This window comes from Triturus cristatus, chromosome 10 (genome assembly GCF_964204655.1).
Source record: "Triturus cristatus chromosome 10, aTriCri1.1, whole genome shotgun sequence".
Lineage (NCBI taxonomy): Eukaryota > Metazoa > Chordata > Amphibia > Caudata > Salamandridae > Triturus > Triturus cristatus.
In genome coordinates, this window is record NC_140593.1 from 870,094,218 (window position 1) to 870,122,060 (window position 27,843).

Genomic DNA, 27,843 nt, shown 5'->3' on the forward strand with positions numbered 1-27,843 from the left:
TGCGAGTCATCCAGCAAGAGCGAAGGTTTAGCTACAGATTTCCCTCAGAAATGTGTTACCTTGCAACCTCCCAACACACTGAAAATGTTGCAGTCGCTGCTAGGATTTCTTAACTTTGGACATTCATATTTGCTTCACTACGCTGAGAGAGTGAAGCCCTTGTATGACCTGATTTCTCCTGCATTTTCATCCAAATAATGGCTGAACGCACATACTGATATTTTGTGTGCCCTGCAAACAGACATCTTTAGACTAAATATATGCACACTAGGGTCAACAAAACCAACCTGGTTATCAGAGTCATACCCCGTCACTATGGTTACACCTATGTGACCTACAGTGAAGGACAGACTGTCCCTCGTGCTTGCAAGTTTTACTTGTATTCCCTGGCTGAAGCACGTTTTGCTTCCATCAAAAAAGTCCTGACGACTTTAGCAAAAAGCTATCTTTAAAGAGCGTCCTTTGGTGCAGGGAAAATGTATCATTTTTGCTTCTCACATACCAACACTAGAGGCGGCAACAGAGGTAAGCATCCCTAATGCTCGTGCCGGTCACCCGAGATGGTTCAGTGTGCCACTTCTTTAAGTGCAGTGGATGTAAAGTTTCAGTATGTTCCCTCTCTTTGTACACAAGCAGGAACAGGATGTTGCTCTGACTTCAGCCACTTTACCCATTGAGTCATAATCATAAATCAACTTTATTACGGCTCATTTGAACCATAAAAGTGCACAATGCAGAACAGTACATATAATATTAGAAAACATTTTAAATACTCATTCCTATGCATAGCAATAAATAAATAATCATACAGCATCAATCGTCAAATGGAATACCACAAAGCTCAGATAAAACCAAAGGAACAAAAATCTCACAAAACTCCTAAATTGAAGATTGTGAGGGGTCCGTTATGTCCCCCTGGGTTATCTTAAGCAGAGAATCAAACATATTGAGAATAGTCAGTACTATGATGAAAAGCACTGCGATCCATCAGAAAAATAAAGATAAAATCCATAAAAACCACATAAAATTCCTAAAACATTATATAAAAACTGTAGCCCTCTGCTTAATAGCACGTTCAATATATGTGGCAGCAGAGAAGCAGATCTTGATCATGGGCAAGGTTTGCAGGTGAATAAAGGCAGCTCTGCATTAACAAATGTTGACCGCCCTGAAAATGGGCAGCAAGTAATGTTTCCTCAGGAACGAGTAACATTGCCAAAATAAGATAAAATGTAAAGTAGTCTGTGGAGATAGGTCGTCACATGGGCGTAATGGAAGTTGTGAAAAATAAGTGCCTTGTGACAGAAAAGCAGCAAGAAAGTGCACCTGCAAAGCCTGGTTCTCATCAGTAAAAATGTATTTTGAAAACTTCCCACCTATATATATAGTATGGCACAGGACCCATTGAGTCTTCGATACGGATGGCTCTGCTCAGCCTGCGGTATGAATAAAATACAAATACTCTGCACCTGCTCAGAGGTACGATGTGTAGTGAAGGATGGTGAATTCACCCCACAATGCACCCACACTAAAATACTAGGTGATAGTAATGCACAACATGCAGAATTGGGTGCCATGCTACTTACACTACAGAAGACTAACTCATCTGTTCCCGCACTTATAGTGTCCGACTCATTCTTTGTGTGCAAGGTTATAATATTGATGTGCAGCACTGGCGGTTGAATGGATTCAAGGATTCAAAGGGAAAACCTACAAAGAATAAACAGGTTTGGGGAAAAGTAGCTGTCTTACAAGACAAGACACACTTCAATTGGTCCATGTGAGGCACACTTTGGGACATCAGCGTTATGGCATTCACACTAAAGCAAACTTAGAGGCAAAGGCTGCAATCCAAACTGTCAGAATAGCAGTCTTAAACAGATCTCAAATGAAGATCAACACATTTTAACAGTCATAAATGCAACCAAGCAAGCGGGGAAACCTCCTACAGGCTTTCCTCCCCAATGCTCCTACACCCTTAATTCACCAATTCAGATAATATTCCTGTCCTCATGATACCAGGAGTGGAAGGCAGAATAATAACTAATAGTCTGTCTAGATTAGATTTAATCAAAGAAGCACATGAAGCACGGTTCAGGAAGCAATTGAAAACCCACCTTTTCCCCTAACCGACCTCCCTCCCTGCCCCCGCTGATTCCCCAGTTGTACTGATCTTAGCGCTGGGATACTTACGGGTGACTACGCGCTCTATAAAAATAAAATAATAATAATAATAATAATAAGGTTGGCCTCTGAACATGCAGGAATTAATGCAATTGTAGCTATGCTACAGCAACGCTATTGATGGCCTAGTCTATTTAAACAGACTAAGGACTATGTTAGGTAATGTGACGATTGTCAGCATATTAAACCTTCCGCAGTCAAAAGACCCTCGACAACTCCTCTCATGATCTCAAATATCCCCATCTGGGTTATTTATTAAGACCACATCGGTCCCCTATATTCAGCTAACCGAGATAAGTACATATTGATTCATGTTCCAGGTTCCTATGTGTTTGGCCACATTGAAATGCAAGCAGTTCAGCAGTAGTAAAGAATTGCTGTGCCTAGTGTCAATGGGGACAGTTCATTCATTTCATCCAGATAACGGTTCTGCATTTGGCAGTAAGGCTTATAGGAATTCGGTGTCTGCTCTAGGAGTTTGTCTGCAAACCAGCAACCCGTTCAAAGCTGAATCAAACGGTGTTGTGAAGAGGGCCAATGGCACAATTAAATAAGGTTTAACTGCTGGGTTGATCATGTCTTAGTTGTTACCAGAATTTGCATAGAGTTTAGAGAGCAATAAATAACTTGACTAGATGAGTATTAGGAGGATACACTCTATATGAGGTGCGCTTTGGAGTTCCTATGCACGTACCTGGCTTAGATAATTCTGGGAATGTGGCAGAAGAAGATAAATTTGAATTGGAGAAATCTTTGAACACTTTACAGAGTACCCAAGAAGTCAGATACAAGCTGTCTGACACAAACCACTCTGACGCCACCACCTGTGCAGAGAAGTTTATCGCTGCTGCTGACCGTTGGGTTCCCAATGTTAGGCACCCTGTTTGGGAGAAAATCCACAACAAGCAAGCTTTTGAACCATCTTATAGACCCCTGTCACTGTTAATGGGGTAAAAGGCAATAAAATTGTTAATTTGCCTCCTTTGCCTGGCGCAAGGAGAAACAGACATGTGTCTATTGATCACGTCAAATAGCATTATGGCCAGTCCTCTACATACGACCACCACAGACACCAGGAAGGATTCAGTGCAGTGCCTCAAGGCCTCTCCCTACTCTGAAAACACTACCCATGAACAAAGCAGTAATATTTCTAGCTTGAGTTTTCAGCCGAGGATAACTGAACTTAACCCTCAAAGCAGAACATTGAGTGCAATCAACATGGTGGATACTACCAATATGACAGTGGCTACTGTCCAATGCAATTTCATGGTTTACGATAGAATTCCACCTGATGCTACGTCAGGTGAAATTTCATAGTAAAGAATGGAAGTGTTTGAAAAGTCTTCTGCGAAATATCCAGAGTCATTTTCAAAATTGTTAGTCTCTTGAGAGACCGATTTTGACAATAAATCTGCATTTTATACAGAAGACTTTTCAACCGGTTTTGCAGTCATTCACTGCTGCCAGAAATTGCTTTATGCTTGTTAAGCATTTGATTCCTGCGTGGTCTTATGCCTCGATCATTTGGGGAATTTTTCTTTTCATCGTGTGGTTATTAATGATACTCGTCATTCTACTGCTACTGAATGGCCACAACTCCCTGCAAGAACAAATGCCTCACCTATGGTCCGTGAACTCCAACCCCTCTCCTCATCCCACGGAGTACTAAAAGGTTTCCATGCGGCAAACATTACAGCTTATCCGGTGCTCAAGAGCATAGCCTGGGAAAAGGTTCCATAACAGAATATGGTGTCCAGTGAGATATTGCAATTGCCTTGTATGATAAAAGTTTCAATGAATGATGTTATAATTCCCAGTTCTCTTTCACATGATTGGGACATTGAAACTGTTAAAAGAATTATGTCTGATTTACAGGCATATGGTACGTTAAATAATGAAGATACTTATTTAAATTCAGCAAATTACAATGAAATTCAGGGACATATATATTATTCAGTTGCATCATCCTTGCACCCTGCAAAGGGGCACAAGGGCAACACAACTTCTAAGTTATATGTACCAAGTCACACAAGGCCACCTTGTATGGCCCTCAGAGGCTCTATAAATCTAGAGTAACACAATGCACCAGATATCGCTGTGTTGCATTACCCTGCCCCAGGGAGCTGTTCTATCGGTGGATCATGGTGCTCTTAGAAATCCAACCATGGCTTTTGGTGCATTCATAGATTTACCATTACTGGTAAACCTGGAAATGCGTCAAATTGCTACACCTTCCCAGGTGATGTTTATGAGGAGAAATATTTGTATTTCTCTTTGTTTTTTCCTCTCTCTAACATAAAAAAAGGAAAATGCTTCAGAGGATTCTTCTTGTGCAGGAAGGTGTCCCTTCCTGTACAAAAATAATCCTGCTTACACGAGGAGAAATATTTGTATTTTTCCTTGGTTTTTCCTCTTTCTAACATGGAAAGAGGAAAATGCCTCAGAGGATTGTTCATGTGCAGGAAGGTGTCACTTCCTGCACAAAAACAATCCTGCTTACACGAGGAGAAATATTTTTTATTTCAATTCATTATTTCCTCTTTCTAACATAGAAAGAGGAAAATGTCTCAGAGGATTGTTTTTGGGCAGGAAGGTGTTCCTTCCTGCACAAAAACAATCCTCCTTACAACGCCGGCACCCTTGCACCATGGCGCATTGGTGCCTGCATTGGCCCTAGGCAGCACATATGCACCAGCACAAGAAAAATACAGAAATTAACCCTATAATGTTAAATATGGCACATTCCTGCCCTTTCCCTTTCACACAGCGCAGCAAGGGGGCTTGCTGCACTGTGCTGTGTGATTTCTTGATAAATGAGCCCCTCCTTGTTATCACCCTTATGCACACAATTTCATACATAGGCCGAGCTATCCTAGAGAAATTCACAATTATATCCTGGATGTTTACCTTTCCCTAAATGGATCCTACACATGTGAATCCTGAGTTCTGGGGCATGAACTGTCCAACCGAAATCATCTTGGACTTATATCAGGAGCAGGCCCCAGTGATTTATCTCGATATGGAAGCAGTTTTCAACCTCTGCATGAGTGCCAGAAACAATGCAAAGCAATGCATCTGTCTTTTCTAGAGGATGCTATCTATGACAGAGCAGTATCATGGTGGCATTTTTCGACGCGGCTATAGATGAAAGGATTCACTCGCTGTTAGCCATGAGCCCCCTTGAGAGGAGCCACAACTACCATTGAGTGCCCAAGGTGAGCAAGCAACTGCTGGTCCATCAATCATGCAGATTGTCAACTATGAAAATGCTCTGTATAGTTTTTGTAAAGATCACTCGTAGGCCGTGTGTGCACTCCAATGAGGAATGAACTCAACAAGTAAGTCGACCAATGACAAGAATTCAACTAATATAACACAAAAGTCTGAATGAACTATGGGGCATATTTACAATAACTGGCGCATCCCTGCATATCAGCAGGGATGCGCCAGTTATTGTGCACCACAGCTCCGCCACCATTGATGCGCCGCATTTAAAATGTGGCGCACCATGGGGCAAAAACAGCACAGATGTGTGACGCATCTGTGCTGTAAAAGTGGCGCATCGCTGGAGTTGCCTCGCAAGCGCGACACAGCTCCAGCAATGCTCTGGGGGGCCCTATCTTGTTAATGCTGCGTCAATCCTTACGCGTGCTTCAGGCAGGTGCAGGGTTTTGACGCAGCATGGGCCTAAAAGTGACTGAGTGAAATCTTGTAGATTTCACTCAGCCACTTTTAGGAGGCGTTCCTGCGCTGGAACGCCCCCCCCCCCCCTGCGCAGGAATGCCTATATGTGGCGCAGGGCTTTACAACGTGATGCATCTCCCAGATGCGTCACGTTGTAGGTACCCCGCACCATGCCGCAGGATTAGCGCCTCCGCTGCGTCACAAAAGTGACGCAACGGCGGCGTAAATGAGGCGCAAGGGGCTTGTAAATCTGCCCCTATATGTGTTATGATAAGACTCTTTTTTCTTTGTTTTTCATTTTTACCGCATACTTTTTAAATTTTTTAATCTTCTTTATAAGGAAACATCTAGCACGCATACCTTGATGCACACAATCTATGTCAGACATTATTAAACTTATGTCAGAAATTCCAAATTCTGATAAGCTTTAGTACATATATACCACTTGGTTGGGGTGTTCAATGCAGCCGGGCTGGAAAAACCTAAGTGTGCATGTGTGTTTTGGTCTGCCTGAGACGGCCAGCCAAACACATATGCGCACTTAGGGAGTGCACATAGAACTCCTCCTTCCGTGTCCGCCCCTCCCTGCACAAGCTGGCTCTCAGAGCCGGCAAACGAAAAATAAAACAATGCCAGAACATCGTTTTATTTTTCATTTGCTGGCTCTGAGCGAGGCAGTGGGGCAATGCTCTTCCGCCATTGTGGAGGAGCTGCCCCTGCTTGGGATGCTGGAGGGTGATATCAAGAGGCTGAAGGGACAGCTAGAGGTCACTAGTGCAGATAGCTCCCTAATTAGAGACATGTCTCAGATACTCAACACCTTGTCTGCCTTCTACTCTACTCTATTCTTTACTCCTTGCGCAGGACCCAAAATGTAGATATATATATATATACATAGCTAGTGGATGTGATGCTGGACTGGCTGAGTGATGCGCATTGAGAGTTCCTCTTGGCAGACATAAAAGAGGATGAAATTAGGGAGGCCATAATAAAGTTGCAATCTGGCAGGGCTCCAGGTCCAGATCGACAGCCTGCAGATTTCTATAGAAGCTATAGTGGCTCCCTTACACCTATACTCAAAACTGAGTTTTTAGAAGCGAGGAAATCAGACCTCCTCCCACCCTCGATGAAAGAAGTGATCATATACCTTTTGAAGCCCGGAAAACCGGTAGAAAAATGGGAATCCTACTGGTCCCCATTGCTTATTAATTATGATGCTAAAATACCTGTGAAGATATTAGCTAACTGCTTGAATCTGCTGATGAACTTCCTGGTCAGGTCTGACCGATCTGGGTTTATACCAGGGCATGCTACATCACATAATTTGCACACACTCTTCTCTGTGCTGCAAGATATAGATCCGAAGCTGGCAGCAGTGGTTGTATTTCTCGATGTCACCAAGGCTTTTGATTTCCTGGTGTGTGATAGTCTGCTGATGGTGCTCAAGCAGATGGGTTTCCCCCCTCCTTCCTGTCCCTGATCACATTACTATACTGCAGACCGGAGGCGAGGGCACAGATAAACGGAACTTGTTCTCCCCCTTTCTCTATTTCATGAGGCACCAGGCAGAGGTGCCCACTGTCATCCCTGCTATTTGCACTGGCAGTGGAACCACTTGAGGCCAAATTAAGAGAATACTATCGGTAGTATGCCATCCGCTAATCTACCAGGCATTAGTTGGTGTCATTATTTTCTGACAACATCACACTATACGTCAAGGACCCCCAAGATAGCCTCAATAGCATTCTGCATGAATTCATCTGCTTTGGAGGTCTGACGGCTATTCACATTAACTGAAAGAAATCTCAGATTTTCGCCCTTAGCCCTGCCACTCAGCAGTACCACCTGTATTACTTATTGACGTGGTGTGAGTCTGAACTTAGATACATGGGAGTGACAATTTGTAAAGACAAGAATGAGCTACTTCAGACAAACTATGGTACTGCTCTGGATACAATGATAGACTCCATCACATGCTAGACATTCTTCCTCTTTCACTAGCGGCTCACATCTTACTGATGAAAATTGTAATCCTACAAAAATTTCTTTATCAATTTCTGAATTTCTGTCATTTACTGGGCCAACAATTCTTGAAAGCCCTAAAAACACAGCTTATCAGACGTGCCGGGGTGAAAACAGCCCAGGCTGAAATGGAAGGTACTCACACATTAACTTGAAAAGGGAGGATTTGAGGCACCAAGCATTGAACTTTATTTCCTGTGCACCCATGCCCACTACGCTGCATATTGGTTTCAACAACCCCCTTCATGCTGCATCTGACCATAGAACAAAGATACATGGCCCCTGTCCCCACAACTGTGTTCCTGCGAGTATGGATGTGCAATACAGATGAGGCATCCTCTACCATTGCTTGCATGACTGCAGTCGTGAACAATCTGGCCAAATGACTAAATAGGCTCATCTTTATCCCAACTCATCCCATTACCTTATCATCCCTTGCACCTGGTGATACTCAAGATGGCATGTTGGAATATGATGTGCATGATGGGTGTCACAACTCGGGGAGACCTGTATGCTGAAGGAATGTTCTTCATCCATGATGAATTCTTTGCTGGAGCAATGGCAACTCCCCTAGGAGTGTTTTTGTACATCAGCTTCCTTCACAAGGCGAGGGTGGTGATGGAGCAAGGTTTTGTATAAAAAGAAACTTGCTCGTATGCAATCCTCTTGAATAACCTGTAATACTATAACCAACATGTTTGTGAGTACTAATGTTGCATCACATTTTACATGTATCAAGGGGAAGCTTTTTTATGTATTTTACTAACCAGTAACTCGAGTGTCCTTAAAATGTCCGCCAAAAATGTGGGAACTTTTCTGCGCATGCGTCTACTGCATCTACGTAGTATGACATTTCCTGTCCCTTGGTGGGGAATCTTTGCAGCTGAGCAATAGCTTTTAACATGGCTGCTCGAAACCCTCGCATTAACGCACATGCCGTGCTGAAACTAACCTGTGCAAGTTTTACTAAGCTATTGATGCAAAAGAGATAGTAAGTAAATGGGGTTAGAGTAAAAGTAAGTGGTATACAGTGAATTCATTTAATTTTGTATTCTAACATGTTTCTCTCTGACTTTATTAATGGCTCGTATTTGGGCCTTGGAGGGTGACCAATGTCCCTATCCCTTTGCACTAACTACGCATGCGTGCTGCATCCTTGTCCTGAGACCTATGAGGTCAGTGAATGGCTGCCAAAAACATGTGCCCAGCAAGTACATGTGAAGCTCAACTCTTGAACCTACGAAAGGAAGAAGCTGAAACATTGTACTACAGATTTATCGATCCACATATGAAATGCTTGTGGGAATAAAGCTTCTGGGTATTAAAATTAAGGGGTGGGGAATTAGACAATATAACTAAAGAAAGTTATTGCACTTAGTATGGTGTGATGCCCTCACCCCACTGCCTGGCCCAATCAAATTGAGGGGTGTACATGGAATTGAAACATTTGGGGGTGGATCATACACTCAAATTGGTATAACAGAGGTAAGTTTTAGTTAGTTGGATACACTTGATGCCGAGATGCTATGCTGAGATGCTGCCCGATATCCTGCAATCTGATTGAAGAATGCAACACTATGGAAGACTCGCGGAATAACCGAGGAGGCACATCTAGGAAGGGGTCCGGATGAGCCCAAGCCGGAGAGGGTAGCACCAGAGAGGGGTGTAACACTGGTGTTACACTAGAAGAGGTCACCTTCCCGGTCCTGAACCTGTCCTGAATCCTTGATCCTCTGATGTCTAGGTCCTCACACCATTCTAGGTAAATATAGTTCTGTGGGGTTATGCACCGTATTTGATCTCTGCTCTTTCTCTCCTCAGGTACTGTCATCACAAGAATTTAATTAATGTGAATCGATTATAAGCTAACTGTACTAATTTTCCTGATGGAAAAATTGGTGCATCTACGTGTATTCTGATTTGACTCACCAAATTATTAATTCAGATAAATCTTTAAAACTTCTCCTGAGTTTGTGGTTCTTAAAATAAAGGTTAAATGTGTTATTATTTCCTCCCTATTCTAATCTACAACTAGATCTATCGAGAAAATACATTTACATAAGGAGACAGGGAATGGTAATGATACTGGTGTAACAGGTCTCTAAGGTAAATCAAAATTGATGACCAGCGGATATTTGTTAGCTCATTGAATGATTGAATGTATATGGGCCCAAATGAGAGTTGTGTGTATGTGTGTAACTAGAGCTGGTAAACTCCGCTGCATCAGTTTTTCTTGGTAGCAGAGGCATGGTTAGTTTAATTAGTTAGGCGAGGATTGTATTTTGTAAATTGAATTATTGATTTGTGTTTTAACCAAACCAGTTATGTATTGTTTTATGTTGTCTGGAAATTCCCGTGAATATTGAATAGTGGGTGGTGAATGGAAGCCACACTGCAGTGAGGTTATTGGTCTGGATTGAGAAAGTGCTGAAAGTAACGCAGGACTAGAAGCACTAAGTTAGGGAATAATTTCTTGTATGTTAGTAAGAATAATTGGGAGCAAGGAGTTCTCTGGTGAAAATTTGGTATTATATCACCTAGAAAGGGTAATACTGAAGGAGTAGCAGGTTCTCTGATGCTTGTGTGAAGAGTAAGCAGAAAGGTTTTACTCGTAGTGTGTGAAGAGTAAGCGGAAGGGTTTTACTAGCAGTGAAACATTTTTTACTATCCTTTGAATTAGTGGGTCAGACACAATAGCGGATGTTTCTACGAAGTTAATTAATGAAATTGTGTGAGAAAAAAAGTTTTCGCATTTCGTCAGCTGAGCGTGCTGCACTGACGTCACTGAGAGCCGCGCTGGGATTGGTTGAAACAGCGGGTGTATCGTTGATGCAAATTTGTAAAGGAGGGGTCAGTAGTAAGGAGTAATACTGACGTCACAGAAAAAGCAGCGCAAGCATTGGCTGAGTGAGCGAGCAGAGTAGAAGTTGATTGGTCCTCAGACTAAAACCGCGCTGGTATTGGAGAATCATTCAAATTAAAGCAAGCGTCTGATTGGTCATCAAAATAGAAATCCCAAGAATAATAATAGATAGAGGAGTTTGCATGTACGATCCAACATTAACAGGGACTCGTCCAGACAGAAGATTTATAGGGTTTGATTACGAACAGTACCTTAACAAGCTCAAGCACGCAATGTATGGAGAAAAGAGAAAAATGTCATTTATGCAAAAGGTCAATAATTATTTTAAAAAGGTCAAACCCATTAAGAGTAGAGAAGGATTCTCATTCCTGCCCCAAATACGCCTGCATCATACATGATGGTGAAAAGAGGCTATCATTCCTGTGTATGGTCAGAAAATTGGGTAGAATACACAAAAAATGATGGAATATTAGCATTTCCTGAGTACGGAAGCTTTAATGGGAGAATGCTGTAGAATTTAAGAACTCTGATGAATGAATTAGAACCCAAACCTAGATTGACTCAGTATGAGGCTTTAGAAGAATGGGAAATGGAAGCCTTTGAACGTGATGACCTTGAAGTAACAGGACCCTAAGCAAATATTATCCAAAATTTCCCAGAGAGACTAGAGATAGTCAAATGAAGCAATGGAGACAGGCCATGGTGGCAGAAGGTTTATATCCTGTGTTAAAATCAGAAGAGCAGACGGGAGGTAAATGTACAGAGAAAACCAAGCACTTAACCATGATAGATAGCAGAGAAGCAGAAGAAGGATTTTTAGAAGACATATTGATGAAAAGTCCTCCACCTTATAATGAAGGATTCGATAGAATGAACCCTAGTGCCCCGATGATAAGAACACCATTGGTTCCACAAATAGTACATGACCCAGCAAACAAGGTACTTCAAGAAAAGGAATGGGAAGCAATAAATAAGAATAGAGATGAGTTGATCCAGAAAATAGCTCAGATAAACGCACATCCTGAAGCATTGACCATACCAGTAACAATAGGTCCAGTAGTCCAATTGTATGGTGAAATGTCAAACTGTCCCCATGTTCCTGTAATGCCTACCTCAAGCATAGAACCTGGAAAAGAAAAGGTAATAATAGATGATCAAGCAAGTGAATGTGAGTCAGTAATATAATTAATGGATTTACACATAAGAGAACCAATAATGGAAACCCCGATCAGAAATTTGCCCAGTTGTTCAAAGGAAGTTAGATTGAAAACCTCAACAGGAACCAGAAGTGCCACTATAGTAACCCCAGAAGATATAGAGAGATGGACTCAAGAACTAGAGAAGCCAAAGTCACAGCCAAAAGTATTAGACATTTTCAAATTGCGAGTAGAATTGAAAGAAATGGTAGTCGGAAATGTGAGTCTAGACAGATTAAACACATACAGTGAGGAAGAGTTATTGTTTATAAGTAGAAGCATCACATGAAACACAAAAACATGCCATGAAAAAATGACAAATCTGGCATCTGAAATGAGAATTGACATAGGGAAGTCAAAGGTGTTACAAAAACTGTATAGAGCATAATTTTCTGACAAGGATTTGGAAACCATGAATGTGTCCGGAAGAAAGCTACAGATTAGGAAATTATTATTCTATCTCTATTGGGAGATCTTGACAAATGGAAGGTTAGGTGGGCATAGAGAAAGGTAAATCGAACGACATCTGAATATGCCATGAGAGAAACAGAAAAGGCTGAGAGGTTGTATCCGATGAGGGAAGTACCCGGAGGGGGGTATGTACATGTACCATGGACTAGACGGGATATTTTGTTGTTTACAAATGATTTCCCTAACCTGAGAGAGAAAACAGTGGAGTGGTACAGACAAGTTGAGAGGTTTGTGAAGTTTTCAAAGGTTTTGTTAAAAGATCTGGATGGTCTGTTTGACATAGTAGTACCCGCAGATTTGTGGACGGAGTGTAAAATTACTATAGATTGGCCTAGTGAGGAATATCCAAGAGATTCAAAGACAGGAACACCGTCAGAAGATGTAATGAAAAAATATCACCAGGTGTTCACTTTTCTGAAGAGTAAAATTCCCTCGAAAGAAACTGATTGGGTAAACATAGACAGAACAACCCAAGAGAAAAATTAGTCTGTACATGCATACTACGAACATGTGTACAAACAGTATAGTGGGATTGAAAGTATAGAGAACAAGGACATGACTCATTTTTTGAATCAATTTGTGACAGGGTTAAGATTGGATATATCTCAAATGATTAAGCAGCACGAAAAGCCTTAGAAGAAAAGGTAATGTGGGCTCAAGTAAAATTAGCTAAACAGCAAGAGCTTCAATTGAATAAACAGTCAGAAAATCAAGGAAAGGTACAAGGTCAAAGCGAAAATAATGGGGGTAAGTCACAGGGATGATTGAACAGGAGAGAGGCAAAGAAAAGGTTTCCCTGTCACGGGTGCGGGAAGTTGGGGCTTCGGAAAAACAAGTGTAAATTCGTACAAGTTAATAATGGCCCGAATCAAAATTTAAATCCACAGACGCAGAATGAGGTGTTAATGAGTCAACCGCAACAGGGTAAAGATCTTCAGAGTCAATTACCACCTGCCCCTAAGTCAAATTTTGTGAGTCAAGCCAAGTACAGTTTGGATGCCGGATTTCCAGAAGGAAGTGGTAAGAAATTTTTTGTAACATCGCAGTTTCTTCTGCAGGACCCACTACTCGATTATGAGCAGGAATGACGGTGCCTTAGGGGGGAGGAAGGGGAGTGCGTACTTAGCGCATCCATACCGGTAGATCAGTCAGGTCCATACATAGAAGGTATAGTAGAAGGAATGATATCACTTTCTTGTTGGACACTGGTGCCACCAGGTCTACTGTAAGAACAGCAGACATTCCTAACCTGCCCCTCTAGGGTGAAGCCATCCAAGTAGTAGGTGTCTCGAACAAACAGATTAGAACCCCGATCACAGAACCAATGGAGGTGCGAATTGGAAATGTTAAAGAAATGCATAAATTCGTGGTCTGTGACTCAAGTCCTGTAAACCTGCTTGGAAGGGACTTGTGCAAAATGAATTGCACCATATATTGCACACCGGATGGTGTCGCAATACAAACTCCAGATGAAGATGAAATTTACAAGTTCATGTTAGCTAAACAAGGGACAGAAGTAAATGAAATGTATTCAATGATAACCAGAGATGAATTACCTGCCAAAGTCAAACTGACTGTAAATGCAGAGATATGGGATTTTACTGGAAAAGAAATAGGTATAATGGCAAATGTAGATCCCGTAAAAGTGACAGTGAAAGAAGGTGCTGTTTATCCAAATACTCGACATTACAAAATTAGTCCTGAAATAAAGGCAGGTGTTGCAGCAGAGATTGAGCGATTAGTCGAACAAGGCATCTTGAAAGAAATAATGAGTAGCTCTTGTAACTCACCTATAATTGGCATTAAGAAACCTAACGGGAAGTATAGGGTGGTTCAAGACCTGAGGAAAATTAATAAAATTGTTGTACCATGTTGTCCAGTAGTGCCCAACCCAGCTGTGATTCTTTATCAAATACCATCGAAAGCAGGTTGGTCACAGTAATTTATTTATGTCATGCATTCTTTTCTATTACATTGCATTCAGATAGTCAGTTTTTATTTTCATTTAAATTAGAAGATCATGTTTACGTGTGGAATCGTGTGCCTTAAGGGTACACTGACAGTCCTTCAATCTTAATCAGATTATCAAAAGAAGTCTTGAATCTCTTTTGTTGCCCAGAGAGTCAGTCCTGGTGCAGTATATCGATGACCCATTGGTGGCGTCGAACACTCGAGATGACTGTGTCACTGTTTCAATTGCATTGCTAAATCACTTGGCAAAGGGTGGACACAAAGTGTTCCCCGAGAAACTTCAGTTTTGTAAAAACTCAGTCAAATACTTGGGACATCAAATAGAGAGAGGAATTAGAAAGGTGACCTCAGAAAGAATCAGAATAATAAGACAAATTCAGTTACCACAAACCCAAAAAGAAATAAGAATATTTCTTGGGGTCATAGGATATTGTAGGCAGTGGATTGTAGGATTTGCTTTACTGGCTGAACCCCTGATACAGATGACCAGAAAGAGATCACAGGACCCCATAGAGTGGGATGATGAAAGCATGGAATCATTTATAAAGTTACGGAATTGTTTGTGCGAAGCACCTGCTTTGGGAATGCCAGACTATACAAAAGAATTTGCATTGTTCTGCTATGAGAGAGGTAATTGTGCACTCTCAGTTTTGACACAGAGACATGGACTAATGCGAAGACCAGTGGCATATTTTTCTGCTACCCCAGACCCTGTGGCATGTGCATTGCCAGGTTGCCTGAAAGGTGTAGCTGCAACTTGTGTGAGCATAGAACAAAGTGAGTCAATTCTGATGGGACACCCTGTAAAGGTGTATGTTCCCCATTCAGTTGTGATTTTGCTGACCAAAACCCGAATGCAGTACCTTACTCCCAGTAGGCTAACAAAATATGAGAGAATAATACTGGGGGCTGAAAATGTGACTATAGTGAGGTGTACTGTTCTTAATCCAGCCACATTACTACCTGATCCATACCAAGAAGAGGTGAAAGATGAGGCCGAACATGAATGTCTTGCCGTGGCTGAACTTAGCACCAAACCGCGTCCTGACATACAAGAGGAACCCCTGAAAAATACAGATCATGAACTATTTGTAGATGGCTCATGCATGCAACATGAAGAGGGAGGATTGAGTGCTGCTTACGTTGTGTGTACATTAACTGGAAAAGTTGAAGCATCCTATTTACCAGAAGTCAGATCTGCACAAGTAGCCGAATTAATCGCTTTAATTAAAGCATGCAAAATTGGGAAAAATTGGAGAATAACCATATTTACTGACAGCCAATATGGTTATGGGGTTGTGCATGATTTTGGCCAGCTATGGATGCAGAGGGGTTTCCTGACTTCCTTAGGAACTCCCATTAAAATTGGAAATTTTGTGAGAGAATTAATTGAGGCAATTCAATTATCAAAAGAGGTAGCCGTGGTTAAGTGTGCTGCTCACCAATCAGGAGATGACTATGTGACAGCCGGTAACCGATATGCTGACCAGGTTGCCCAGCACTGTGCAAGACGTAAAATTGCATTAAAAAAGAAAATTGAAACTTGTAGAGAAAACGTTCAAACAGAAGAAGGTCAAGGGGTAAGAAGACCTGAACAGGACCAGACAGGCATAGAAACACAGGTTCAGGATACAGAAGAAAAACCAAACATCACCAATCCTGAACAGGGTCAGATTGAGGTAGATGAACATATCCAGGCAGAACAGGCCAGAACAATAAGCCCTGGACAAGGTCAGATAGAGAGGAAATCTGAAGACGAAGATGATCAAATCGTGCCGCAAATAAAATACAATAAAAGAAGCCTTGAAGAAACTGACAGTGCAGTGAGAACTAAGAAAAGTCAAAAAGGTGATAATTGGCTAAGGATTATCAAGAGACTGAAATACCGCTTTAAGATAATCAGTGAAAAACCTGATCAAGTAAACGAAGTATCCAGTCAATCTGGACCTTCCACTGTAATACCAAAACGAAGGAGCCAATGATTGAAGACATTGAATAATAAGTTCAAGGATCCTGAATGGACATATGTCATTCTCGAAGATTTTGAAAATCTCGACTTAAATGAAGAAAGTGACGAAGAACTGAATGTTGAACGAATTGATGAAGAAGTGAGACCGACTTTAAAGAGAGAAGACGCTTAAGGTGTTATCTCATACCAAGTTTTTGAATTAAAGAAGAGACAAATCTTCTTGCCAAAAATGTCTGATGATAAAATTACTGGAAAACCAAAAAAAAGCTGCATAAAGAAGTGCTGTAGGATCTGTATATGTAGCTTAATATTAGTTCTCATAATGTGGGTAATATTTGCAATAGCCATTCCTTATTTTATGGTTATAAACAAACAGAATAGTACTAATATCCATACAAAAGTAGCAAACATTAAAGGAGATAGAGTACATTTAGAAACATCAGATGAGTTAGATTTACACTACACCGTGAAGAAAAACGAAACTGATTTAAATGTATTTGCAAATCTATTAGTACATTATGTAGAAACCATGGAAGTTAGTGATTGTTACGTTTGCATTAAATTACCAAACTCGGTAGCTGAAGGGGTATCTTATCATCACTTACCTTTGACATATGGTATTTCATGTAGTGTATTGGCTAATCTGTTTTATAGAACTGGAATACTGCAGTATTATTATTCAATTGTAGATGTAATATTTTCAGAAGTCCCTATGCGAAAGAGCATAAACCCCGTCCTTAGTACTAGAGACTCACAATTCATGGGTGAATATTTTCTAACAATGAAGGCAATAGACATAGCTGATGCACACAAACACAACTTAACATGTAAATTACATGAAGAAGAAAATATATTTTTGAATTTAGTAGAACAGAGGAGACAGGATTTCCAAAGAACCAAAACCTCAGATACCTAAATGGGCTGAGAAGGAAGACCTTTTGGTAACTGGCAAGACTCATGCTGCTATGTCTCTGGATTTTGAAAAAAAAGGGAAAATCTGTCTCCATAGACTAAAAACAGAATATAACAATGCATTTATTGTTTTCAGTGAGTGTGAACATAACTCCTTCGTAATTGGGGGTTGGGGACTAAAAGGAGGAACTGATCTAGTATTTCCTGGAATTTATTATATTTGTGGAAACAAAGCCTATTTTCGGCTGCCTGATCATTGGTACGGGAGTTCCTATTTTGGAATAATATTCCCTAAAGTGTATCATGTTAAAAGAATCACTGGAAGCAATAATGACAGTAATGGAATGACCCGATATAAAAGACCTAGTTTTTCTGAAAGAGTAGGTGATATATTTGGTGCATTGATACCTTCAGTGGGTGTTCTGCTGAATTCTCGTAAAATCTGTCAATTGTCGACAGTAGTTGATTGGTTATCTACTGACACAGCTGGAGGATTGTTATTGATCAATACAGAATTAGTTGCTGTTAGATCTATGGTTTTGCAAAATCGACTTGCCCTTGATATCTGATTAGCAAAAGAGGGTGGAGTCTGTACAATGTTGAAAGCGCAACATTGTTGCACTTATATTCCTAACAAAAGTGTAGAGATTGGAAGGTATATTAAAAATATGACACATTTGGAAGAGGAACTGAAACCACTGGAGGTTGACAGTGTATGGAAGAAAATAACCAATAGTTTTTCCAATATCAGTGGTTGCGTTTCTAACATAAGTAAAAGTATCTTAGGTCAAATAATATTGCCGATCATGGGCATAACTTTGTTAGTTCTGATGATAATGTGTTGCCACAAATGCAGTGGAAAAAGAAAAAGGTATGAAGTGAATGAGAAGTGTAGAAAAAGAAAATTAGATGAAATACAACTTGAAGAATTGAAGGGAAATATCTAAAAAAGAATGAAAGGATCACAACTTAAAAAGGATAAAGAAAGAAATTAAAGATTTGAAGAAATCGAAATGGTAGAATGTTAAAGTTGGCATCTGATTCAATAGAAGCTAGTGATGGCATAAAATGCCATCAGAGAGGGGATTAATGGAGCAAGGTTTTGTAAAAAAAAACTTGCTTGTATGCAATCCTCTTGAATAACCTGTAATACTATAATCAACATGTTTGTGAGTACTAATGTTGCACCACATTTTACATATTGTATCAAGGGGAAGCTTTTTTATGTATTTTACTAACCAGTAACTCGAGTGTCCTTAAAATGGCCACCAAAAACGCGGGAACTTTTCAGCACATGCGTCTACTGCATCTACGTAGTATGACGTTTCCTTTCGCTTCATGGGAAATCTTTGCAGCTGCGCAATAGCTTTTAACATGGCTGCTCGAAACCCTCGCATTAACGCACATGTCGTGCTTAAACTAACCTGTGCAAGTTTTACTAAGCTATTAATGCAAAAGAGATAGTAAGTAAATGGGGTTAGAGTAGAAGTAAGTGGTATACAGTGAATTCATTTAATTTTGTATTCTAACATGTTTCTCTCTAACTTTATTAATAGCTCGTATTTGGGCCTTGGAGGGTGACTGATATCCCTATCCCTTTGCGACAACTACGCATGTGTGCTGCATCCTTTTCCTGAGACCAATGAGGTCATTGAATGGCTACCAAAAAACTTGTGCCCAGCAAGGACATGGGAAGCTCAACTCTTGAACCTACGAAAGGGCGAAGCTGAAACATTGTACTACAGATTTATCGATCCACATATGAAATGCTTGTGGGAATAAAGCTTGTGGGTATTAAAATTAAGGGGTGGGGAATTAGACAAGAGAACTAAAGAAAGTTATTGTACTTAGTATGGTGTGATACCCTCACCCACTGCCTGGCCCAATCAAAGTGAGGGGTGTACATGGAATTGAAACATTTGGGTGTGGATCATACACTTGAATTGGTATAACAGAGGTAAGTTTTAGTTAGTTAGGCACACTTGATGCCGAGGTGCTGATGCTATGCTGAGATGCTGCCCGATTTGCTGCAATCTGATTGAATAATCCAACACTAGGGAAGAATCGCGGAATAACCGAGGAGGCATATCTAGGAAGGGGTCCGGACTAGCCCGAGCTGAGGAGGGTAGCACCAGAGAGGGGTGTAACGCTGGCGTTACACTAGAAGAGGTCACCTTCCAGGTCCTGAACCTGTCCATAATCTTTGATACTCTGATGTCTAGGTCCTCACACCATTCTAGGTAAATATAGTTCTGTGGGGTTATGCACCATATTTGCTCTCTGTTCTTTCTCTCCTCAGGTACTGTCATCACAAGAATTTAATTAATGTGAATCGATTATAAGCTAACTGTACTATTTTTCCTGATGGAGAATTTGGTGTATCTACCTGTATTCTGATTTGACTCACAAAATTAATTCAGATAAATCTTTAAAACTTCTACTGAGTCTGTGGTTCTTAAAATAAAGGTTATGTGTTATTATTTCCTCCCTATTCTAATCTACAACTAGATCTATCGACAAAGTACATTTACATAAGGAGACTGGGAATGGTAATGATGCTGGTGTAACTGGTCTCTAAGGTAAATCAAAATTGATGACCAGCCAATATTTGTTAGATCATTGAATGATTGAATGTATATGGGCCCAAATGAGAGTTGTGTGTATGTGTGTAACTAGAGCTGGTAAACTCCGCTGCATCAGTGGCCCCCCCTGACTTTCCCTGGGACTTCCCCATGCTCCACACTTTGCATGTATTACTGCAGGCCACGATTCCAAAACATATAGTCTCCACGTTATACCACACTGCACAGTTGGTGCACACAGAGGTGCCCGAGGTTGGCTTTCCTGTTGGGATGATGAATTGCAGACTCCGCTCACTGACAAACAATGCTTCTACTGTTGCCATCAGACTGGTCGCATGACTATTAGTAGACAGCTATGCATTATTCACTTTACATTTTTTCATTGGCTATATTACATCCCTGCTAGACTGCATAGGTATCACTTGTGATCAGATGACAGGTGTGCAAGATGTGGGGCCCCGGGAGCTGACTTTCTTCACCTGGCATGGGAGTGCAGGTTGATTTGAGCATACTGGAGTGAGGTCTTCTGATGTTTTGGTCCGCTACCTCAGTTCAGCCACTGTTTTTTTCCACATTTTCCATGTTTGAAAATGCATCTTTCGTAGTGTCCTATACATAGTTAGACTTTTATGATACATTGCAAAGAGTTGTGCACAATAAATTCCCATCTGTTCTGAAGGGCTTTAACGTCCGAGCTAATCATGGTCAAAGGGTGGTTTGAGCATCTTATAAATAATCCCTTCCTGTACTTTGTCGCAGGGCGCACAGTTCCCTAGCCTCCCTGAAAGCTTTGAGCAGCCTCTCACTTAGTTGGGGAGCAAGAATCTGGTAGGAGTCTATTGGTAAACCACTGACATTGAACGCATAGCCTCCTGTAACTCCTCTATAGTTCCTAACATACAAGCTTGTGGACTATCAGAAAACTCAGATTTCCGAGGTATGTGGTTACACGCTCTGTCATCTCAGGGTATGGGTTTCTATACAAGGCCTGAACATGCATACCCAGGGTCTTATTTACAGGAACCTTGCGCCGCTGGTGAGTCACTTTTTCCCATATTAAAAATGACGTACCGGTGGTGCACTGGGCTTGTAAATATGGCCCCAGTTCTGTATTTATAGCTGTGTGTCGTGGGAGCAGTACCACGAGGATGGGTAAGAACGACAATCAGCAATATATCCCATTTCCGACTAACCATTTACCAGATCTGTCCCCCCTCTGAAGAGTCATTGGTGATAGTCTCTCAATGTTGTTCCAGAGATTTCCAAGCTTTTTCTTAACGTCTAGGAGTTCCTCGGTGCCCATCCAGAGCAAGGACGCTGTGTTGTATGTTAACTAGATGACCTTTAAGACCCAGTTGAAACTGACTTCTGATACCAATAACGTTGCCGAGGAACTCACCCCTCAGAACGACCTTCATGGCAGTCCACTCATTCACCCTAGTGGTTGTGGTACTCAGTCACCCTCTGGGAAGGTGGGAAGGGCTGTCTGAATTCCATCAAGACAAACAGGGTCATCCAGGATACCTAAAGGCATCTCTCGGGTGAATTGTCTCCCAGCATTGCTGCCCACTTCATAGTCTATATATAAAGAGGATGATCAGAGAAGTATTGAGCCATGTAGACTGCTTTAGGGATATGTTGCGCGCCCGAATTGGCTATCAGGAACCAATTGAGTCCGCTAAACGTGTTTTGAGCTATTGCATGGCAGGAAAATTCCAGGGTTGTCAATTGCATAATATTGGCTGTTTATTAAGGGGATGACAATTGCTCAACCAAGGATGGAGGGGGTTTACCTTCATCTCACAATCCCTATATAGATTTTGACAGCGCTGTGAGACAGTCAAACCGGCAACTTAGCCAGACATAAAACAACTGATGGAATTGCTTAGTAGCCTGGTTTAATTTGTCCTCACAGATTAAACTCCCAGATCAGGCGTCATCTCACAGTACATATCAGTAACATTCATAGAGTCATTACGCTTATACGTCTTGCGTCTGTTACATTGAAATGGCGGCGTGTTTCTTTGGAGTGTCTTTGCTATCGGCTCTCGGGAGTACCAGACGAGGGACAGAGGAGTCCTGATTTAGGATCCTCCCGCTGTGGGGTGGGGAGAAGCCACTAATATGTTCCATAAAAGACTGCAGTAATATGGTTTTGATCATCTTTTGTCTGGCTACCATACCGGATGCACTTTTCATCTCTGGGACTGGAAGTATACCACCCGTGTTTAATTGATATCATCATTGTTGATTATTCTCAACTTGGTAACAAGTGAAATAGCTGAGAATTACACTTTCGTTGGAGAAACTTGATTATGCCATATTGGATTGTTACTTTTATTACTGGCATTCGTCGCATAGATCATTTGTTTGCCCTGAAGAAGTCCTAGCAGAATAGGACGAAACGCGTTGGCTGAAGGATTTTTTGGGAATACATTTTTTTTATAAATCACCGATTGGATCAAGTGGCTTCTCTTAAATTTATTTGATTTAAGTAGAATACTATGGACATTTAAGAATTATGTAGGAAAGGGTGGTGCGGTTCTGATTTAGTAGAAAACATTCATAGAGTATTTATATGGAAATCATTCTGTCCTTTTATTGAGAAATAACCTAAGCAGTTAAGTGAAACATACATTTACTTACCAGTAGGCTCAGACATCCTCTGTCTTGTTGAATCTGTGTGGACAGGCAACTAAAATATAATTAAGACTTTAATTAATCAAAAACATTACAGAACATTCTGAAAAGTAGACAGAGAGCACAGACGATGTTGTTCACATGTAGCAAAAATCGTAAATAAAAAGTAGAGCCTAAAGCAGAACATAAGAGGTAGCATCTGGGAACGGTAGAAAGGATAACATAATATCAAATTTAATGGCAAGATCGGAAACTCATGTTAGACATTTGCCCTTGCTTGAATAATCTAGCTCCTAAATCAAGGGATAAAACGAAAACATTGCAGTTTTCAGACCTCCTAGAATGTATGACCGCATCAGGAAATAAGCTCTGGCCAAGCTAATAGGTCTTTACAGTTCATCAGCAGAGCTATTGACTTTGTCAAGGCTTGTTTGCATTGTCTACATTTTATGGCAAACCCATCCCAAGATGGCAGTTCTTTTGTGAATAGACATGCTCATGAAATCTTGGGCAGTCATCTTGACAAGCTTTTTTACAAAAAATATTCAAGTATGGCCTCCTGTGAGCACGCACACTGGTGAACATCTTAGGATTGTTTTTTAAGTATGCACATGCTGATGCACGGGCCAGCAGAAACATTCAGCCTAGTAGGACTATGTGGAATGCTGATGGGTTCTCACAAGCAGAAAGAAATAATATAAAAATACAGAAATATTGTCTCACAGGCATAGATGATCAGACTGGCTACCTAGCCTCGAGGCACTGCTCAGGATACAAGGCTGCACTTCTAGCTGAAGCAACAAGGATACACTGCCTAACAATGCATGTTGAAGAAACAACTAGACAATGCACATCAGTGTTTATTCTAGAAACAAGGGCCCACAGTTAAACAGTCAGGTTCAAGGAGCTAGGGACTGCTACAGCATAGAAATCTAGTGAATCATCTATTTAATATCCTGATAAACCTGCCAATGATGATAAAAGCAGCGAAGCCTGCTGACCCTTGACTGAAAATGCATCTGAGATTTTATGTTGTGCTAGACTGTAGGTATAAAATCTTGTTTGTACCAGACCACTGTTTGCTAGAGACAGACTCATGGATTGCTTGCAGAGAGGTTACACATTATGTGATAAAGTGGTTCCTTGACACGGAAAGCTGCAGGTAGCTATTGCAGTATCAGAGTAGTGCACCATTATGTTGTTTTATAGACCTTAACATAAGTAGGAGCCTGTTGCAGGGAAAGATGTCTCTTTTTTACCTTCTCAGTTTTACAGGATTGCAAAATCGCATATATGAATGATGGGAACCCAAGGATAGGCTTACTCACAGCACTCAGTGTGCCCAGGAGGAGTCTTCTCTTCCTACACATCACGCACAGCCACTCAGTCCAGAGAAGTAGTGCCTGATGTACAAAGAGTGACTTATCACTGATCTTGCGAGGTGTCCTTTGCAACAATAGGTTGGATCACACATTGTCTAGTCGTAGTGGGGCACAGAGTAACCTGAACAAGTAATATTAATTGCAGATTGCTATTTTCTGTCCCATATGACTAGATACAAAAATAGTAATAGTGGCCCGAAAGGAACAGCAGACCACCAACTCTGTGTGAGGCTAATAGGAAACTGTTTTTAAGGAGTTTGTGTTACTTAACTAAATCAGGGATGTTTACTTTTTTATTTTAGGAAATATTAGAGCAGAAAGCGTTGGTCCCTTGGATATCCAAGGCCACCCACCACAGTTTCCTAAAGGATGCTGTCCAACCTTGATGGCTTCCTATTTCCACACGTTTTACTATCTCTTTCAAAGAGGCTGCAACTTTACAATAGGCACGTTTTACTATCTCTTTCAAAGAGGCTGCAACTTTACAATAGTTCGTGATTGCAAAATCACTGATAGATCTCATTGCAAATTACAATTAGAAGGAAACATCCCTTTTAACCGACTTCCTTTTTGTAATTTGAAACAATGTGTGTTTATATCACACACATTCACCCTAAGGAGGGGTTTTAGAGCTATTTCCATATAAGGGATAATTAGTATTTCTCTGCCACTCCTACACTACTTTTGGAATTTGGCTTTTAGTGATAACAAGGTATTAACGTTTTCACCATTTTATATTGCTGCACTTTGATTTCTCCTCTTTTCTCTATTTTTTCAGCTGCTTTGAACGTCTTATTCTCTTTCCATTACCCCTCTGTACTGTTCCTACATCGTGTTTGCTGTTGCTTGGCAGTGTACTCAGCCTTTCTGGATTTCTTTTGTGTTTCTAACTGGATTTCTACTTTTGTGTTGTCTCTCGCTGATGAATGCCCTTTTATGCTCCAAGGTTTCTTTCCTATGCACATCATATGCTATAATATCAAGTTTAGGTTCTGTGTTGCTTGCACATATTTGGTATTGAGATGATTGCCGTTGGCTTTTTTTTACCTTTGTCTCAGATGTAAACATTTTTAAATCCTTAGGCTTCTTAATAATTGAATATTCTTCCTTCCAATATTCAGCATCATCTTTTTTCATATTTTCTAGTCTCTCAAATTCCCTTTTTGTTTTCTCATCCTTTGCCTTTGCTTCCTCCCGCTTCTTCTTGGTCTCTTCTTGAAACATGTGAATTAGCCTTTCTGTCTCCAGTTCAGCCTGCATTCTCCTTTGTCTCCTGCACTCCTCAATTTTTTCCTGCAACACACTTTTGGCACGGTGGTACATCTGACTGGTGTACCATGACCCATTGTTTTGCTCAACCATTCTCTCAACCATAGTGAGAAGCTTGTTGGTTTGCTCCACCAGCTCCTCTTGGGGTGCTCTGTTGTTAAAAGTACAGTATCGGTTTCCACACATTTGGATAAGCTCCTGGATTTCTCTTCTACGCGATCTACTTAAGTAATCAGGTATAGTGATATCTTCCAAATCTTCTTTTCTTGTGAACAAGACAATCAAATATTTCACAATTTGAACTCCAAAAACATCTTTGATTATCTCAATGGTTTTCTTCTCATCAGTTACACATTTGTCTACCTTGACCACTAGCACAATGGCATGTGGACCTGGAGATGACATGGTGATACATGAACCTATCTCCTCAATGGTTTGTTCATAAGGGAGCTTTTTATGAAAAGAGCTTGGTGAGTCAATGACTGCAAAATTCCTCCCTTTCCAGTTCACCATCTCTTTCCTACAGGTCTTCGCTGCTGATGCTAAAAAGGGGCTTGAATCAAATTTATTTTCACCAAGGATAGTATTTCCTGTAGCACTTTTGCCAACTCCAGTTTTTCCCACAAGAATGAGTCGCAGTTCAGATTCTTTACGGTGTAGCCCATCCATCCTGTGACCTAGTGTAGAAACATAAATAAGTATTTGTTAAAACACAGATTGCTGGTAGTGCCTTGCACTTGCAAACACAAATTGAACTGCAAGAACTAGACAAAGTTTAACTAATATTAAGATGTGGGAGGGTGCTTTCAATAACTGACAAAAAGTGTTTTGTTAGGAAGCATAACATTATGTATGGAAGGTCAACACTATATTTATTTTCATCTTCTATCTCTTACTTCATCATGAGCAACAAAACTGTATCATTTATCCTACCTTTGTGGCATATTGAGATACATGCAATAATTATGATTTACTTTGCTAAGCAATAAGATATGACCACAATCATTGATATCTACATTTAACTTGTTTCCTATTGAATTTCTGTAAAACTAAAAACTTCCATATGCACCTTTTTTAGAGTAAAGATGCCCCTCAATTCTGATCTGCTGTACTAGGCACTCCAAAATACTAATGGGTGAGTGACTGGCAGATAATGTGAATGGTGTGTATGCAGGTATGACATCAAACCACTCTTATTAGTACCTGAATGGATGCTGTACTGAAAAGTGCTTATGTGACTTGAGTCTGAATAATGTGAGTTCTTGTTAGGCACTTACTTGTTTTGTTTTCTGTTTGTGATGCATGACTGTGAGGTGGAAAGAGAAAGACACTTGGACTCACAGAAACTAAAGAGCCTTGTCACAATTTGCGTTGTTTGTTGAGGAGGGTGTGAGCCCTTCTCAAGCTACAGCCACAATCCTTTTCAAGCTGAACAACAAAAGTCACTAAATTAATCCACGCTTAACCCTCTGGTAGCTTGGCACAAAAGCAGTCAGGCTAAACTTAAAGGCAATGTGCAAAGTATTTATGCAGCACACAAACAGTAATAAAGTGAAAACACAACACACGACAAATCCCACACCAATTTGGAAAAATATAGTAAATTTAAAGAAATTATTTGCCACTAAAACAACAAGAATCCACTCAGTGGAACCGGAGTTTAAAACAACAAGAATCCACTCAGTAGAATGAGTAGGTATGAATTTTTAAAGTTTAAAGTAGAAAATAGCACCTTGAAGATGAAAGCGCCAACCCCAGACCTCTAATCATGGGAGGCCAAAGCAAAGTCGAAAGTTATGGCCGACCAATAAGAATCATGGTTCGGATACAAAAAGTGGGTTTGGCATGATCTCCCCTTTCTTTGGACTTGGAGGAAATTTTGTGATAAAGATGTCTGAGAAGGTAAAGTTCAGAGGGGCCAGCCAGCTGATGGTGTACGAAGAGGCGTCGTTGTTCTCGGGTAGCCGCTGGACGAGGTTGTGGTTATGATTACTTCATTCGGACTTAGTCTATTTTTTGAAAGTCAATAATCTCCACCAGGACGAAGCTGCACGCTGTTTCCGATGAAGGCTTCACAAGGCTAGATATTGCTTCTGCGAGGAGCTATGGACCAGGATTTGCTGCTGTGGAGAATTACGTAGCAGAGGCTGCTGCAAAATCAGGCTGGCTGACGATGCACCTTGGGCAGATCGACGAGCAGGTAGGACCCAGTCTCCTCTTGGTTCTCAAAGCACCTTTTGGCCAAAAAGTTTATTAGTCACATGTCTTTAATTGTGGCTATCTGGGCACCTTTAGCACCACCATCATGGGTACAGGACTGGAGGGGCACCACTTGAGGATGCTCGGAACTTACTCAGGCTGGGCCCAGGAATCTGCTCAAGAGATAAGATAATTGTTTATTAGTACATGATTAATTAAAATCTTTACAAATATTGTAAAACATCAAAAGAGAGAAATAGTTTTTAAAAAAGTCATTAATATATTACTTTAAAAGATTATCTAAGATCAGTTAGAAAAGGTTTTTTAGTTGTCATCTAGTCTCTTGAGTCTTTTTCCCGTTAGATCAAAGAATTTTACAACCTGGCAATTCAGTTTATTGTGCTTCGGGTTAAAACACAGCTTTACAGCTTGTCTGCAAGTCCGCACGCCATGCTGGTTGAAGAATGGACGTAGTAGATGGCGCCTTAAATCATTTAGT

General features: G+C 40.8%; 1 protein-coding gene across 1 annotated transcript in view; it reads right to left on the reverse strand.

Moving 5' to 3' along the window:
• The window catches only part of LOC146796137 (GTPase IMAP family member 8-like), a 124,261-nt gene that overhangs the window by 20,522 nt on the left and 75,896 nt on the right, over nt 1-27,843 (reverse strand). Inside the window, exons 2-3 of the mRNA XM_085630177.1 lie at nt 24,924-25,822; nt 22,501-22,549 (exon numbers count right to left, since the gene is read on the reverse strand). Of these exons, the coding sequence (XP_085486303.1) occupies nt 22,501-22,549; nt 24,924-25,814 (940 nt within the window). The 5' untranslated portion in view covers nt 25,815-25,822. The remainder of the gene's footprint in view (nt 1-22,500; nt 22,550-24,923; nt 25,823-27,843) is intronic.